Consider the following 16,659-nt stretch of genomic DNA (forward strand, 5'->3'; position numbering starts at 1 on the left):
TGAAAGTTAAGTAAAAAGGATTAATGTACTAAAAGTAAGTTATATGGCAATAAAATAGGTGATAATATGTAATTATTTGGGGCATCTGTTGCTTCAGCAATTTGGTCTGTTAAGAAAAGTAATCTAAGGGGTTGGCCCGGTGGCCGAGTGGTTAAGTTCCCACGCTCCGCTGCAGGCGGCCCAGTGTTTGGTTGGTTCGAATCCTGGACGCGGACATGGCACTGCTCATCAAACCACGCTGAGGCAGCGTCCCACATACCACAACTAGAAGGACCCACAGCGAAGAATATACGGCTATGTACCAGAGGGGCTTTGGGGAGAAAAAGGAAAAAATAAAATCTTTAAAAAAAAAAAAGAAAAGTAATCTAAGTACTCTCAGAGTCAAAGCAGTGATTTTTTAAAACCCTAATTTATCTTCTAAAATTGAGAAACTTATGTGTATTTTTTTCTGAGACTTAGAGCCCCTGGAAATATTGAACTTTGTAAAACCATAAAATTATCTTTGGTAAATAATGTGAAGTTGGAGATGAATATGAACTATCAGACCATTTCCAAAAGAACATTAGATGTTCCACTCCTTTATGAAATAATTTGTTTATTTAATCACTGGATAAATTATGCTGGTATTTTGCGTTTGCTTTCATTAATCAAAAGTTTTTGAGCATCTACTGGATGCAGAACACCATATTAAGCACTTTTAAGGAGAACATAAAATTAGATTACCCAAATTTTCCAGTGGTGTGCTGGTAAACAGTTAACAATTGCTCTCCAGGAAAAACAAAACAAAAAGCCCTTTTGTAGCATTTGCTGATTTCCACCATGGCCAATTTCAAGCCACCAACATGGCATCACTGAAGGTAGAGTTGGATGGAGATGAGCACGGTCAGTTGTACTAGCAGGTCGGCCAGTCCCAGCACACCACTGTGGCAAGTTTGACTTTAAAGACCTTCCAGTCTTTGTAGGGAGCTAGAAGACACAGACCTCAGACCATTAAAAGAGCATGTAGAGCAGTTTATCATCAAATGTTGAGTTAGGAGATAATAAATGAGCACATAAATGTCGAAAGGGGCTGAACGGAGAGTTGACAGAGCCAGTTTGGCTGGTATTTGGAACGTTTCCTGGGGATTTTGAGCCAGTTTCTCAAGCCCTGAGAGAATGACTTCCCATTCTAAGAAACAGGGTGAGCCAAAGCCTAGAAATAGATACAAGCTTCTCTCTAAGGGGATGCAATATATGCACTTGGCTGAAGTAGAGTGTTCATTTGGGGAAGGACGAGAGTAAGATTTATGGGAAAAAGAAATAGCTGTTGGTCATAAATATTTAGCCAGGAAAAGTGGCACAGATGCTTCCTTGTCAGGAAATGTCCATGGTTGAAACAGTGTTTGGGAAGTATGACTTATCAGCGGCACGTAGCTGGGAGAGAGGAGAGGCAGAAAGTGAGGAACACGTTGCGGTGGTCCACACCCAGGGTGGGGAGTGTGCGGCAGGGTCGACACAGGGGATGCCCGTTGTGTCTGTCAGGTCACGGGGAGCAGACAACAGGAAAAAGAGTCAAAAATGCTAAGAACAGTAATATGGCAGATAGTAATGAGAAAATTGGGAAAGGTGTCTATTTCTGCAACAGGCTGATCAGTTCCTTTTTAAATTATTTTATTTTGTGATAATATCTATGAGATAAAGAGGTTAGAAAAAGGGTGAGGGATATAACAGGAGAGAGTTATTGGAAGTCATCTCCTTATTTGAAATGGTTTGATTTAATGAACTCTGGAAGCTAATCCTCTACTGATTGTAGAGGAATCTTTAAAATCTAAGCTCTTTGAGGATATGCCAAAGGTTCATGTTCAATCGTGCCTCTTTTGAAATAGATTAAATTTTAGAGTGTGCAATTTAAAATTGATTTATATACGATATACAGTTCCTTCCTTGATAGTATTTCACTCTGTTTGTAATTTTCAATCACAGGTTATGGCACACAGCCTGTCTGGGAAAAGAAAATGAAATAATGGTATTTGGTGGGAGCAAAGATGATTTGCTTTCCTTGGATACAGTAAGAAAGTTTCATATCTAAATATTTCCTCTAAGTAATTGTATTATTCACGCTAAATGGTTATTCAACAATTGTTGATATTCCCACATTGCAAACTATGGAACAGCATGAAATGTTACTCTGTTATATGATTCATCTTCAGAATGAGTGGCTTTTGTGAAGCATTTCAGGATATTTTGGGTTTACAAAACAAAATAGGTCTATTAACTTCATTAGTCAAATTATTAATAAGAGCTTTTAAAGAGTGACTCTTCCTTTTCTTTTCACTTTGAGCCTCCCCATAGTATGGGTGTTTATAATTTTATTAAGTTAAAATATAGATAAGTAATACTTGATCCATAAAAAGAGTATATCTAATGCCTATGTAGACTACTAAGTATAATAACAAGGACCATGAAATTTGCTAACCTAACCTAACAACTAGAGCATCGTCAACACTAGCTTCTCCCCCAAAAGGACTCTACTTTGAACTGTTTAAGGTGTATTTTCTTTTTGTTTTATGTACCTTTTGCCGCTGCTTCACCCCTGTTTTACATTTGAGATCAAAACATTCCAGTTTCAAAATCTGATTAGACTAAAGTCAAAGGAATAACTGAGTAGCATTTGGAGTGGATTGTTCTTTCACTCCTAGCACATTGGGATATTCAGAGCAGGATGCTGGCACTCATACGATATATGTGATGGGACAGGAGTTCAGGACTGGCAACTCTGGTTTGCACAGGACACTTGGGAACAGCAGGCCTCTGAGCTGGCAGGGTCGGGCTTAGGGCTCAGGGCCCAACCGGGGGGCGCCGGCTCCCCTGCTCTGTCTCTTCAGCCTAGTTATCTCCAGAGTCATTCCTGTGGAGGTGAATCCTGAAATAAGGGGCTTCTTTCCAGGAAATTTGGTTTATTTTAAAGTTCTAAGGCCTCCAATGTAAATGTTATGTATATGAAAGTTTTAGAATGTTCCTTAGCTAAGAAGTCAGTGCTTCAGTAAAAGATTAAAACCACAACTTTGCATTTAATTGAAAAGCAAATTTTGTGGTTTGTCTTCTTTTTCTTGGCACTAGAAATCTTTATTGTGGTTTGTCTTCTTTTTCTTGGCACTAGAAATCTTTATTTAAGATACGAAGTTTATCATTAAAATAGGAATTCTGATTAAAATCATGATCATAAATTATGAAATTCTGAAGACCTATTTGAAAGGATAAGAGAAATTTTCTGTTGACTCTTCCACATTAACTTTTAGATGAGAGAGTCATTATTCAAAAAGTCTTCTGGATCTGTGATTTTCAAATTAAAATTCCCGGGAAATCCACCACCTGGAAAAGGGCGACATTAAAGAGGAAATTTTAAAATAAGAGGCATTTGGAAGAAAAAAGTTTTGCTTAAAAAATAAAAAAAGGTTGAAAACAGTACTATTCTCATTTTGAACTCACTGTTCTAAGAGAAAAACATGTTTCTGGTTTTAAAATTTGCAATTATATAGACTATGGTTTGGTAAAAATTTGGGTATTAAAAAAAGGGTAGCCACATGTCCTAAGTTTGTGTGGATAGTGGGGGGGTGTGTGTGTGTGTGTGTGTCAATAGCCAGAGAGAGAGATTTATTTGCTGCTTTACATAATTTCATTTAGATTTATAAAATATAAATATTCAATTATTAATATATTGTTATTTTTATCAAAAATCTTGACAACTCCTTTTTTATGTTGATCAGGGTCACTGTAATGATTTATTGATCTTTCAAACACAGCCTTATTCATTACTCAGGTAAGTAAATTCATTATTTTAAAATATATATGTTATTAATATATGATAATTTTCTTTTCCCTCCTTTTTGGGAAGGATTATAATATTTTTCGGGTAGTTTATGACTTGAACTTAAGAAATGTTTACATCTTCCTAAGAGTATAATCAAATTTATAATGGTGACCCACATACCAATGTGAGTTTTAAAAATTAAAATACACAGTACAGTCACATTTTTGTTTTGTTTGCAAAATTGCATTTACTTCATATGAGAATATTTAACATAGCCTGACTTTTTTGATATTTTACTTTTTGGAAATCAAGAATGTGTTTAATAATAGACACACATGTATATGCATTTAATTTAGTAGAATTTCTTTCTTTTAAAAACCTCAAAGCTGTTATTAAATTGGTGGTGTGGCTTACAGTGTTTGAGCTCATATACTCACTCTTACTTTAAAAGGAGAGTATACGAAGTTTAGTGGGAAGATTGTAGAAGCCCTTATTTCTGCCTGCGGGAGTCAGGAGGAAGGATTTGACTGAAGTAGAAGTTGCCTAGTGAACAAGCGTGGGTATTTTATGCAGCACGAACGACACGGGTGAAGGCATGTGAGGGGAAGAGAGAGAGAGAAGATGACATGCTGTGTGTCAAGGTGGACACTAACTTCCAGACCTTCTGCAGCTTGAACCACTTGAACACCACCGTACCAGCTCAAACCAGACCTTCCTGAAGTCTTTCTTAGCTGCTCCTTCACTTAGTGCAGCAGTTCCCAAACTTCTCTGCACATTAGAGTCTCATGGGGGGCTTCAAAATATGTTGATGCCTGTGTTCCACCCCCGCAGATTGTGATTTAATTGGTCTGGGTGTGATCTGGATTTTTGGAATTTTTGAAATGTCCCAAGGGAGTTCCAGTGTGCAGGCAAAGTTTGGGATTGTGTTGTTACTTGACTTTTGCTGCGAACGTAACTAGATTGCAAGTTCCTTATATGCAGGGATCAATAAATACAATATTCAAGTGCCTCCCATGGGAAGGCACTGTGTGCTATGAAATGAAAAGTCATGACCTTTCCCTTAAATTGCCAATAATATAGATCAAACAACTATAATAGAAAAATTGCTTTAAGAGGAATACACACAAAGTTCATGAGAATACTACAGAAGAAGGCACTCTGTCCACATGGTTAAGACGGCGAAGATTAGGGATGTCCTTGCAGAGGCAGAAGAATTTGAGACAAGGGTTTCCTATGAACAAGGAGGGCAAAGGTGTTAGTGCCAGATATATATATAAGAGCATGGTTTGTTCTGGGAACTGTGAATTCTTAAGTATTCCTGGGATGCAAGTATGAGGTAGGGAGTTGTAAGAAATGAGGTTGGGACAAGAAATCAGAAACCATACGTCATCTAGCACCTCAGTCTCTTATGCAGAGTTTACATTATCTTGTAGGAGATCAGGAAGCATGGGAAAATTTGGAGCAGAGGAATAAGATGATCATATCACAAGTTAGAAAATTCCTCTGGCAACAGTGTGGATGAAAGATTGGAGGGAGATGTGACTGGGTTAGGAAAGTTGGTAGTGACTCTTCCTGTGGTCAGGCACAAAGTGAGAGTCTGATCTAGACAGTGGCAGAGGAGCTGGAGAAGGGAGGGAGATAGAGATATTCAGGAGGTAGAATGGGCTTGGTAGTTGAATGGGTGCCAAGGGAAAGAAGAGGGAAGAATTAGTGATAGAGGGAATATGGAGAAGGCAGTGGGTTTGAAGGCGGGATGGGTAGAAATGATCAATTTGGTTTTGGACATACTGAACTTGAAGTGCTTATGGGACTTCTAGTGGAGTTATCCATTAAATAGTTCAATGTATAGAGAGAGATGCGGGCTAGACATAAAGATTTAAGAATCACTGGGCTATGAAAGGGTGTGGATTAGCTCTGCCCAGGAAGAGTTTCCAGAGTAAGGATGAAGCCAACAATTGAGCATTAAGAACTTGTAGCATTTGAGGTAGAGGAAGAGGAGGCACAAGAGAGTGACCAGAGAAGTTAAAGGTGAACCAGCAGAGAATGGGAACAAGAAACTGAGGGAGGAGGGAACAGAAGATGGAGAGACTATTACTGTAAAGAGCTCATCGAATATCTGGGTGGGAAATGCCGTGGAGTTTGGCAGTATAGGAAGTTGTTGATTAAGGTGATGGTGGAAGCCAGGATGACTTCTGGGGACAATTACCAAGCCCAGGAAGGAGTGAGCATATTTGTTTATGTGCTGAGGGGAAGAAGCCAATGGGGAGTAAGTTGTTGGAAACACAAGAAATGAAGGAAGAATTGGTGGAGCAGGGTCTTGAGGAAGTAGATTTTAGCAAACTTTAATTGAATTAGCCTTTGACAGGAGGAAGAATACTTTTCTTTTAAATAGTAGGGAAAGAAGGAAGGATGGCTATGAAGACAGGAATTTGTTGGTTGGGGGCAGGGTACTGAATCTGATAAGAAAGCAGAGAGGTGAGGAAACGAACTTAGGAAGAGCGGTGAAGATTTGAGATAGCTGCTGAGGTGACTGTGAGAAGATGCTGAGGAGGGACATATGACGTGGAAGTGCTAGGCGCTCAGGAGGGCTCAGCTGAGACAGTAGAATCAGGCTGCAGAAGCATGGTTTTCTCTTGCAGCACTAAGCAGGCAGGCTGCAGGTGCAGAAGGGAGGTGGTTGGCTGAAGTTACCCATGGTTGCAGTTTAGCTAGGATGGTAGAACAGAGGGACCGTGGAGAAGGGGATTAAAGTCACTGGCAAGAGAATGAAATGCATATGGACTAGGCTAGATAGGAAAGAAAGTTAAAATTGGAGGGGTCTTATTATGGTCCATGAGGAGGGTATGGAAATTTCGGATTTCAGAAGCAGAACTGTCCTAAGTGAGGTCATAAAGAGGAAAAGGGTTTTGCACACAGATACTAAGATCAGTCAAGAGAGGAGCCTGTGGTGAGCCAGGGCCAGCATCCTCAGAGGCTGGGGAGAAAGAGCAGGAGGTTACTAGACGGCACCCACTGAAGGTGACATGACAGCAGGCTGGAAGCAGCAGTGAGGGCGAGGGGAATAGCAACACTGGCTCCTTGACCGTGAAAACAGAGATGAGGGCCAATTCTTACTCTTTTCTCAAGAAGGCTGTGCAAAAGGCAGTTTTATTAGATTTTAATTAAAGCAAAGACAGAAAGTCAAAGGAAGCAGAGGGGTTTGTATTCACAGCTGGTGTTCCAAAAAAGCACAAAGGAGAGGTTTGGAAGGGAAGATAAACAGTGTTGGGGAAGATGAACCAGTGTAGAAATGAGAGAAAGCAGAAGGACAGACTGGATTGGCTTGTGTTTGAGCTCGGGACTAAGAGTGACCATCAGTCAGGCTTCTTGGTGTCACCCTTGGTACCTAGGGCTGCTGAGAATGGGTACATGCCCTTTTGATGCTGAGCATACTTTGATACATCAAAACTTGAGTATAGCAGGAATTTAGTAGTATTTACTGCACGAAGCAGGCTCACCACAGCCAGTGGTCCACCATGCAGCCAGCATGATCACTCTGTCTTAAATTTGTAGTCAGAGGCATTCAGCACTTACTGTGTTGAGATACTGGGAAAAAACAAAGATGAATAGGATGTGGTCCTTCATCTCAAAAAAACAGATATGATCTAACATACTTGTGGAATCATGCCCATCATAACTTTGGATGTGTGTATTTTAAAGAAATAGCTCTATTATTTATCTGATAAAAATTAAGGTGTACTTACCAAGAAAGTTCATACAATATGAAAAGTATATGGTAAAAAAACATCACCTATGAACCGTCACCCACAATGATCATTGTTAAGAGTTTGGTGTGTATCCTTCTAGACTTTAAAAGGAAAAACATAGTGGATTTAATCGTGCTAAGAAGTCATTGGTCTCAGTGAGAGCAGTATACATGTCCATGTGTATATATAAAGGGTCAAATTACGCATGCTGTTTTATAATCTGCTTTTAAAGCTCATATTATGGATATCTTTCATGTAAGCATATAATCATCCAGTGTAATAGATCTATATTTATGTTTGTAATGACTATATAGTGTTCTGTTTCACAGAAGTACAATTTATTTGCTAGTCATTGATATATATTGAGGACATCTACAGTTTTTGACTATGGTAAAAATTATGTGTGCAACATTCTTGTCTATCCCTTTGGAAACTTGCATGATCTCCTCAGGAGAAATTCCTAGAAGGGATATTGATGGATCAGAGGATATGCACATTTTGTCTTGTGATGACTCTTCAGTGGCTTCCACTGCCCTTAGACAAACTGCAGATTCCTTACTCTGGTGTCCGGAGCCGACACTTCCCTCTCTGCCTCCTTTCTAGACATGCCCAACTTTCACACTCTGCCCTCCAGCTATATTTGAACCACTCAATTGCAGTTTCTGTAATGAACCTTATTTCTCATCTCCGGGGCTCTGCGGGTATGGCTCCTCTGTCCGGAATACCTTAGTTTATTTAATTTGAGACTCTCAGGGTCTCAGCTTGGACCTCCCGTCTGGAAGGTTTCCCCTGGCTTGCTAAGGTTGTCTTGGTTATTCTTCCTATCTTATTCCCATAGAATCCTGTGCCTGTCATGGGAATTTCATTTTATCCAAGTCACAACATTTATAAAGCTTTATCGTTATTTTTATTTATTTTTATTTTTTGAGAAGATTAGCCCTGAGCTAACATCTGCTGCCAATCCTCCTCTTTTTTGCTGAGGAAGACTGGCCCTGAGCTAACATCCATGCCCATCTTCTTCTATGTTATATGTGGGACACCTGCCACAGCATGGTGTGCCAAGCAGTGCCATGTCCCGACCTGGGATCCAGGCCAGTGAACCTCGGGCCACCGAAGTGGAACGTGCACACTTAACCACTGCACCACAGGGCCAGCCCCAGCTTTATTGTTAACTGTTTATCTTCTTCACTAAATTGTAATCTCCTTGAAGGCTGAAATAGAATTTTTCTCAATATTGGGTTTCCCCCTCCTAAGACAGTACCTAGTATGGTGTGCACACTAATAAATATTTGTCATGTTAGTGAATGAATGGTAATGACAGAGTCCATTTCCTCATCTGCCTCTCCCCTTTCCCCATTGGGGAAGGGGCCCAGGAACTCTTGTGTCCCCATGGCAGCAGAGTTAATTTACAGCGGATATAAGATTCATTTCATTTGCTTATACTTTTTTTATATCTATGTGGAACATTTTCACTCTTACTTCTTATTTAGGGTTTTCAGAGTAAAGAGGAAAGTTTCGTGAAAGTACAGAAGAAGATGTAAATCTCTAGAGTGTAAATCCTTTTAAAAATGACAACCAAGGGGCCAGCCTGGTGGCACAGCAGTTAAGTTCGCACATTCTGCTTTAGCGGCCTGGGGTTTGCTGGCCCGGATCCTGGGTGCGGACATGGCACCACTGGTCAAGCCATGCTGTGGCAGGCGTCCCACATATAAAGTAGAGGAAGATGGGCCTGGATGTTAGCTCAGGGCCAGTCTTCCTCAGCAAAAAGAGGAGGATTGGCAGCCGATGTTAGCTCAGGGCTAATCTTTGTTAAAAAAAATGAGAACCGAGGTTAACCACAGCAGAATGGAATGAATCTACTTTTAAAACTTTTAAAAAGGATTTACTTACCTTTCTGAATTAAAGTTTATCAGTTGAAAGGGATGCTTTTTTGGTAGTTCTTAATCAAGTTTCTTTTGGTTTTAAAGTGCAAAACCCTCTTCAAAGTAGCTTAAGATAAAAATGGAAGGACAAAGGGGAAAAATGAACACCATGGCCCCCAGAAGGGGAGAAACTTAGGTGGTCTCTTGTTGGCTCTTTTTGTTTAAGAAATGCTCCCAGGGCCGGCTCCGTGGCCGAGTGGTTAAGTTTGCGTGCTCCGCTGTGGCGGCCCAGGGTTTGGATCCTGGGCGCGGACATGGCACTGTTCGTCAGGCCACGTTGAGGCGGCATCCCACAGCCCACAACTAGAAGGACCTGCAACTAAGATATACAACTGTGTACGGCGGGGAGGTGGGGGGCGGTTGAGGAGATAAAGCAGGAAAAAAAAAAAAAGGAAGATTGGCAACGGTTGTTAGCCCAGGTGCCAATCTTAAAAAAAAAAAAAGAAATGCTCCCTCTCTTCAGACCTGCTCTCTCAGGGTTGGCTTAAGTCGAGGGTGCAACCCTGTGCAGTCATTTCTAGGGGGGTTATGGGAAGACTGGGTCACGTGGAATAAAAAGGTATGTCAGATGCTTTATCTGGGGTGAGGGAAGAAAAAGACAGCTCTCCGAGAAGAGTAAATGGTTACTGGGCTGGGAGGATGTGTGGAAAGGGTCTGCTACAGACTAATCTGCTTTGAAATTAAGTCTGAATCCTTTTTTACTTAACCTTACTCATGGTAAGTTGTAATTTCTATTTTCATTGGATTTTTGTCAGATAAGTCCCTGTGCTATCAAAATAGACAATTACTGTGGTGCTCTGGAAAGAACACATACCCTATCATGTTCCAGACAGTACAAAGGAAGTACATAATTATGTAAAAGTTTCATAATGATTCTTATTTTTAAGAATAATTACCTATAAATATTTTACTTTGTAACTTCAGGTTCAAAAACTAGTAATTTTGTTATGTTTTGTTTACAGGTCATGCCTTGACTGCATTGGTAAAAATGCCATAATTTTAGAACGTCAGATATCTTTATTACCTCCTAAACTTCTGCAACAAGTGCTCAAAAAAATAACGTTTTGGACTGCAGCTAATCACCGAGAAGAACAAAGAGCCCAAAAAGAAGAAAGCGAAAATAAGTATTAATGGATCAGTAGCAATTAAGTTGTTATATACTGCATATATTCAATATGTTTAACCATTTTACTCAGACTGTATATTTACCCCCGAAATTGTCTGCCTTGTTTAGAAGATAAAATTTGAAACAAAAATGCTACGTTAAAGTGATTATATGGTGTAGGATATATGGGAAGAAGATGTTAATGGAAGATTAATTTATATTTATCTTTGTAAACTAATTTCCTTATAAGCTACAGAAAAAAATATACTTTCTGAAAGTAAGTACAATTGTAAGAGATTTTCACTCACTTTGTACTCTTTACTGGAAATATTACACAAATTTGAGGAGGATAAGAAATTACCCAAGGACTTCAGAAATCCCCCAACATATTGATAGATAGATGGATAAAAACACCTGATATCAGCTTACAGAAAGGAAAGACTTTCTCAAGTCACTTTAAAATTATCTAAAGCTTCTCATTAAATAACTCAGTTATTTAAGTAACTTCTCCTTAAATAGCTAATGCAGCCAAAACGCTAACAATGGCAAACCCTGGGATGGCATTAAACATTGAAGCCCTGCCTTTCTGGCCTCACCTGGTAAAGTGTTTTTACGCATTGTCCTAACTGTTGCTCACCTTCATTTGAGTAGGGGAATGAATGTCTTCGATTGTCTTTTTGTTACCCCTAAATTATTAGTTTGTCCAATTATATAAATATATATATGTAAAGACCATATTTTAAAATGTCTAAAGTGGAGGTTTATTTCATACAGGCTTTGAAATACTTTGAAATATTGAGAAGCAGTATGTTTATTACCTTTTGGGACATATTAAAATACATTTTGCCTTTGAAGTGTCCTTCTAAAGTAATTTCCATGAGTAATGAAATGGGATGGTAACCTAGTAATTTGCCTGTGTAGACTCCCCTCAGTTTGACCCACACTGTTCTACAGAGTTGGTGCTCAAGACCCAGGATATTGAAGATCTTCCCATTTATTTTTGGTATTAACTGTCTATATAGAAATGAAACACTACATTTATCTTCATATTTCTTTAAAAGTACTTTTCTCATAATTAAGAAATTGTTCACATTATCAGTCATTCATACCCTTCCATTGGATGACTAATAAAATGAATTACTAAAAAGTTCAGTATATAAAATCACTCTCCACCATACCACCATGCAAGTTCTCTCTGAAATTTAAAATGTTAAAGAAAATATATTTCTATATTGAAATATATGTGTAACTTATAATGAAAATTATGGTAGTTTGTAGTATGTCATTAAATTTTAGGGATATATTTTATGTATATGTACTATATTTTGGATGTGTAAAGCTTCTATTTATGTATTGATATATTTTGTGTTTGAATTTTATTTATTAACAAACTACATAGATTTACTATTTTCCTAGTTTTGTTAGTGTGAACCAGTCATTAGAATTGTTTATGCAAACAATATTTCAGTGTAAGTTTTCATTTTTTCTTACTATTTTTAGGCTGAATAACAGATTTAGAAAATGAATCTCACAGGTAGTATACGTCTTAGAAGCAATTATTTTATTATTATGAACTTCAGTATCAGCATTTTATATTTAAGGGAAAAATACCAAAACCTATTGGATAGTGATAGGTGACACTGAGTGGAATGAACACTTTTTAAAATGGCTTCTGGATCATGTGAATGCCTCCTCTAACCTCTTAGGAAAGCACTGCTGTTTTAAATGGTTTACTTAGAACATTAGAAGTTGGATTACCCCCTCAAAATACACACTGTCATTCAGGCTTCAAGAGAATGAGCATCTTTGTATTATCTGTGGGGCACAGAACTGATGCTGTTCTTACTTGACCTCATACCCTGCGCTGCTTCACAGAGTGCCACCCTGTCCTGAGGGAGCTGCAGTTAGGAGCGGCAGGGATGCTGCTCTTCACGTCAGCTTCCAAGTAAACCAGGGCTTTCCTGCTATTAGGAGATGCAGCAAGTCAGGGACTGGCAAAGCCGGTTTTGAAGTTTCATGCCAGGCAGTCTTCATTCCTCACTTCCCACCAGCTGATGATTTACTCTCAACTTTTGTGCCGCCGACCTCCGCAGTGCAGAGGAGCCCAAGACAACGGCAGCTCCTAACTTTATCTCTGAACGCTCCCCTCCGGGCTCTCTATCTGAAAGGTGACTCGAGAATGGTTGATGGTTTTTTTCAGGTAGTTCACAAAATAGGTTTTCTCAAGGAAAGAGAATTTCTGGCCATCTTCATTACGTCTCTCAGGATATTCTTCTAGTTGTCAAGGATTCTTTTGAGGTATTATCATTTTTAGTATGATATAGTAAATAGCATGTCAAAATTAGTGTACATTTTTTCCAAATGGTATCTTTCACAAAGACCTTTTTTAAAAAAGTATTAGCTTTTTTGTAGAAGCTTAAAAATATTCTTTGAACTTTATACTGTCAGTCCAGGCACAAAGTGTTTTCACCAATACATTATTTCTATGTGTGAAAGAGAAATAATAAAAAATAAACTAAGGTAGAATAACTTTGCTGCTGTCTGACAAATTAAAATTCTGATTCTAAACATTTCGAAGGAAAAAAAGGAATTTTAAGAAACAAATAATGCCCCCTGCCCAGCTTTACTTGGTGCCTGTTTTTCCATTGTATTCATGTGATTCTATTGGAATTTCCAGTTTGATTAAGTTACCATATAGTACAGCGTGTGGGTACAGCAAGAACATTTTTTTTATCACTCTGTTACGGACTGAATATGCTCCCCTAAAATTCATATATTAAAACCCTAGTCCTGGGGCCAGCCCAGTGGCACAGCAGTTAAGTTCACACATTCTGCTTCTGCGCCCAGGATTCCCTGGTTTGGATACTGGGTGTGGGCCTACGCACTGCTGGTCAAGCCACGCTGTGGCAGGCGTCCCACATATAAAGTAGAGGAAGATGGGCATGGATGTTAGCTCAGGGCCAGTCTTCCTCAGCAAAAAGAGGAGGATTGGTGGCAGATGTTAGCTCAGGGCTAATCTTCCTCAAAATAAATAAATAAAACCCTAGTCCTCAATGTGGTGCTATTTAGAGGTGGGGTATTTGGGAGATAATTAGGTTTAGATGAGGTCATGAGGGTGGGGACCCCATGATGGGATTAGTGTCCTTATAAGAAGAGGAAGAGACCAGAGTGCTCTCCCTCTCCCTGCCATGTGAGGATGCAATGAGAAGGCAGCCCACTGTCTGCAAGGCAGGAAGAGGGCCCTCACCCAAGTACTGAATCTGCCAACACCTTGACCTTGGACTTCCTGGCCTCCATAACTATGGGAAATAAATATCTGTTATTTAAGTCACCCAGTCTGTGGTATTTTGTTATAGCAGCCTGAGCTAAGACACTTGAAGTCCATAGTTTACATTAGGGTTCATTCTGGTGGTGTATATTCTATGGTTTACACAAATGTATAACAACATGTATCTACCATTGTAGTATCATATAAAAATCACTTTACTGCCCTAAAAATCCTCTGTACTCATCCCATTCATTCCTTCCTCCCCCCAATCCCTGGCAAGCACTGGTCTCTTTACCATCTCCATAATTTTGCCTTTCCACGTCATATAGTTGGAATCTTAGACTATTTAGCCTTTTCAGATTGGCTTATTTCATTAGTAATATGCATTTAAGTTTCCTCCATGCCTTTTCATGGCTTGGATAGCTCATTTCTTATCAGCACTGCATAATATTCCAATGTCTGGATGTACCACAGTAATTTTTTAGGATTTTCTACTTAGATGATCGTGTCATCTTTGAACAAAGTTTTATTTCTTCCTTCCCAACATTTTATTTCCTTTTTTTGCCTTACTGCATTAGCCAGGACTTCCAGTAGGCTGTTGAAAAATAGTGGTGACAGAGGACATCCTTGCATTCTTCCTGATCTTAGTGGGAAAGCTTTGAGTTTCTCACCATTAAGCATAATGTTAACTTTAGCTTTTTTGTAGATTTTTTTAATCAAGTTGAGGAAGTTCCTCTCAATTCCTAGTTTGCTGAGAGTTTTTATCATGAATAGGTGTTGGATGTTGATAAATGCTTTTTCTGCATCTACTGTTATGATCATGTGACTTTTCTTCCTTAGCTTGTTGATATGGGTTACATTAGTTAATTTTTTTTTTAAGATTGGCACCTGAGCTAACAACTGTTGCCAATCTTCTTTTTGTTTTTCTCCCCAAATCCTCCCAGTACATAGCTATATATTTTAGTTGTGGGTCCCTCTAGTTGTGGCATGTGGGATGCTGCCTCAGCATGGCCTCACAAGTGGTGCCATGTCCTTGCCCAGGATCCGAACCAGTGAAACCCTGGGCCACAGAAGTGGAGCGCACAAACTTAACCACTCGGCCATGGGGCCGGCCCCACATTAGTTGATTTTTGAATGTTGACTCAGCCTTGCGTACCTGGGATAAACTCCACTTGGTTATGATGTATATGGTTTCTAAAATTTTTTTGATTTGACTTGCTAATATTTTTTTGAGGATTTTGGCATCTATGTTCATGAGAGATATTTGTCATTTTCTCTTCTTGTGATGTCTTTGGTTTGGGTATTAGGGTAATGCTGGGCTCAGAATGAGTCAGGAAGTATTCTCTGCTTCTATTTTCTAAAAGAGATTGTAGAAAATTGGTATAATTTCTTCCTTAAATGTTTTTCAGAATTTACCAGTGAACCCGTCTGGGCCTGTTGCTTTCTGTTTTGGAAGGTTATTATTGATTCAATTTCTTCAGCAGATATACACCTATTCAGATTGTCTGTCTTATGTGAGTTTTGGCAGATTGCGTCCTTCAAGGAATTGGTCCATTGCATTTAGGTTATCAAATATGTGGGCATAGAGTTGTTCATAACATGATTGTCCTTTTAATGTCCATGGGATCTGTAGTGATATTCCTTATTTCATTTCTGATATTAGTAATTTGTGTCTTCCCTTTTTTTTTCTTAGTATGGATAGAAGCTTATTGATTTTATTGATCTTTTCAAAGAACCAGCTTTTGGTTTTGTTGATTTTTCTGTACTGATTTCCTGTTTTCAATTTCATTGATACTTCTCTAATTTTTATTTCTTTTCTTCTGCTTACTTTGGATTTAATTTGCTCTTCTTTTTCTAGTTTCCTAAACTGGAAACCTAGATGACTGATTATAGATCTTTCTTCTTTTCTAACATATGCATTCAATGCTATAAATTTCCCTCTAAGCACTGCTTTTTTTTGCCACGAGTTTTGGTAAGTTGTAAACATGCAGGCAGCAGCTAAGGAAGGAGTTTCCGGCCTTGAACGTTTTAGTGAGGAAAGCCTTGTTGTCCAAAGTATTCCTTCTACATAGTGGTCCCAGCAAGAGGACGGGGAAGAGAGGAGAACAAGGCAGCTCCTCTCAGCAGCACATCCAGGGCGATCTTCCGGCAGCCCTGCTTACGGAGGGGGGCCTCCGGTGTAGCTCACCGTAAGCCTTACCGTCCTCTTGACCTGAGTGTGCTGACCTGTAACGGGAAGAGGGGACGGAACAGGATTCGCCGTCCTCCCTGAGGGCTGGGCGGTGACGCTTTTGGAGCACAATTTTGTAAAGCGGGTGGACGATGCAGCTCTAATTAAGATCCCTGCTGAAGCCCAAGAGCTCAGCGAGCGGAGAGCGGGAATCGCTCTGCCGGCACAGGCCGGGCGCCTCACCCGGACCCCCGCGCGCCCCAACCCCCTCCGCCGGGACCCCCAACCCCCTCCGCCGGGACCCCGCCCCGCTCAGCCGGGACCCCCAACCCCCTCAACCGGGACCCCGCCTCGTTCAGCCGGGACCCCCAACCCCCTCAGCCGGGACCCCCAACCCCCTCAGCCAAAGCCCCTCGCGCCCCCGCCCCCCTGAGCCGGGAGCACGCACGGCCCCGCAGCCGGAGCCCCGCCCTCCTCAACTGGGACACGCGCCCCGCCCCGCCCCCCTCAGCCAGACCCCGCCCCCTCTCAGCCGGGCCTGGCGTGCCGCCCCGCCCCCTCAGCCCGGGTCCCCCCGCCCCCCATCAGCCAGGATCCGCGCGCGTCCCCGCCCCCCTCAGCCAGACCCCGCCCCCTCAGCCGGAGCCTAGCGCGGCCC

At 40.4% G+C, this 16,659-nt stretch overlaps 1 protein-coding gene across 8 annotated transcripts in view; it reads left to right on the forward strand.

The window, feature by feature from the left end:
- KLHDC1 (kelch domain containing 1) overlaps window positions 1-13,093 on the forward strand; it is a 49,162-nt gene extending 36,069 nt beyond the window's left edge. For 6 of the 8 annotated variants that reach the window (XM_070588593.1, XM_070588615.1, XM_070588591.1 and 3 more), the window contains 3 exons: window positions 1,963-2,047; window positions 3,747-3,799; window positions 10,421-13,093. In XM_070588593.1, the coding sequence (XP_070444694.1) occupies window positions 1,963-2,047; window positions 3,747-3,799; window positions 10,421-10,589 (307 nt within the window). In that variant the 3' untranslated portion in view covers window positions 10,590-13,093. Of the gene's footprint in view, window positions 1-175; window positions 361-1,962; window positions 2,048-3,746; window positions 3,800-10,420 lie in introns of those variants that run through there. The other 2 variants (XM_070588646.1, XM_070588635.1) reach the window with 1 other exon arrangement.
- The last annotated feature ends 3,566 nt before the right edge of the window (window positions 13,094-16,659 follow it).

This window comes from Equus przewalskii, chromosome 1, assembly GCF_037783145.1.
Source record: "Equus przewalskii isolate Varuska chromosome 1, EquPr2, whole genome shotgun sequence".
NCBI classification, from domain to species: Eukaryota; Metazoa; Chordata; class Mammalia; order Perissodactyla; family Equidae; genus Equus; species Equus przewalskii.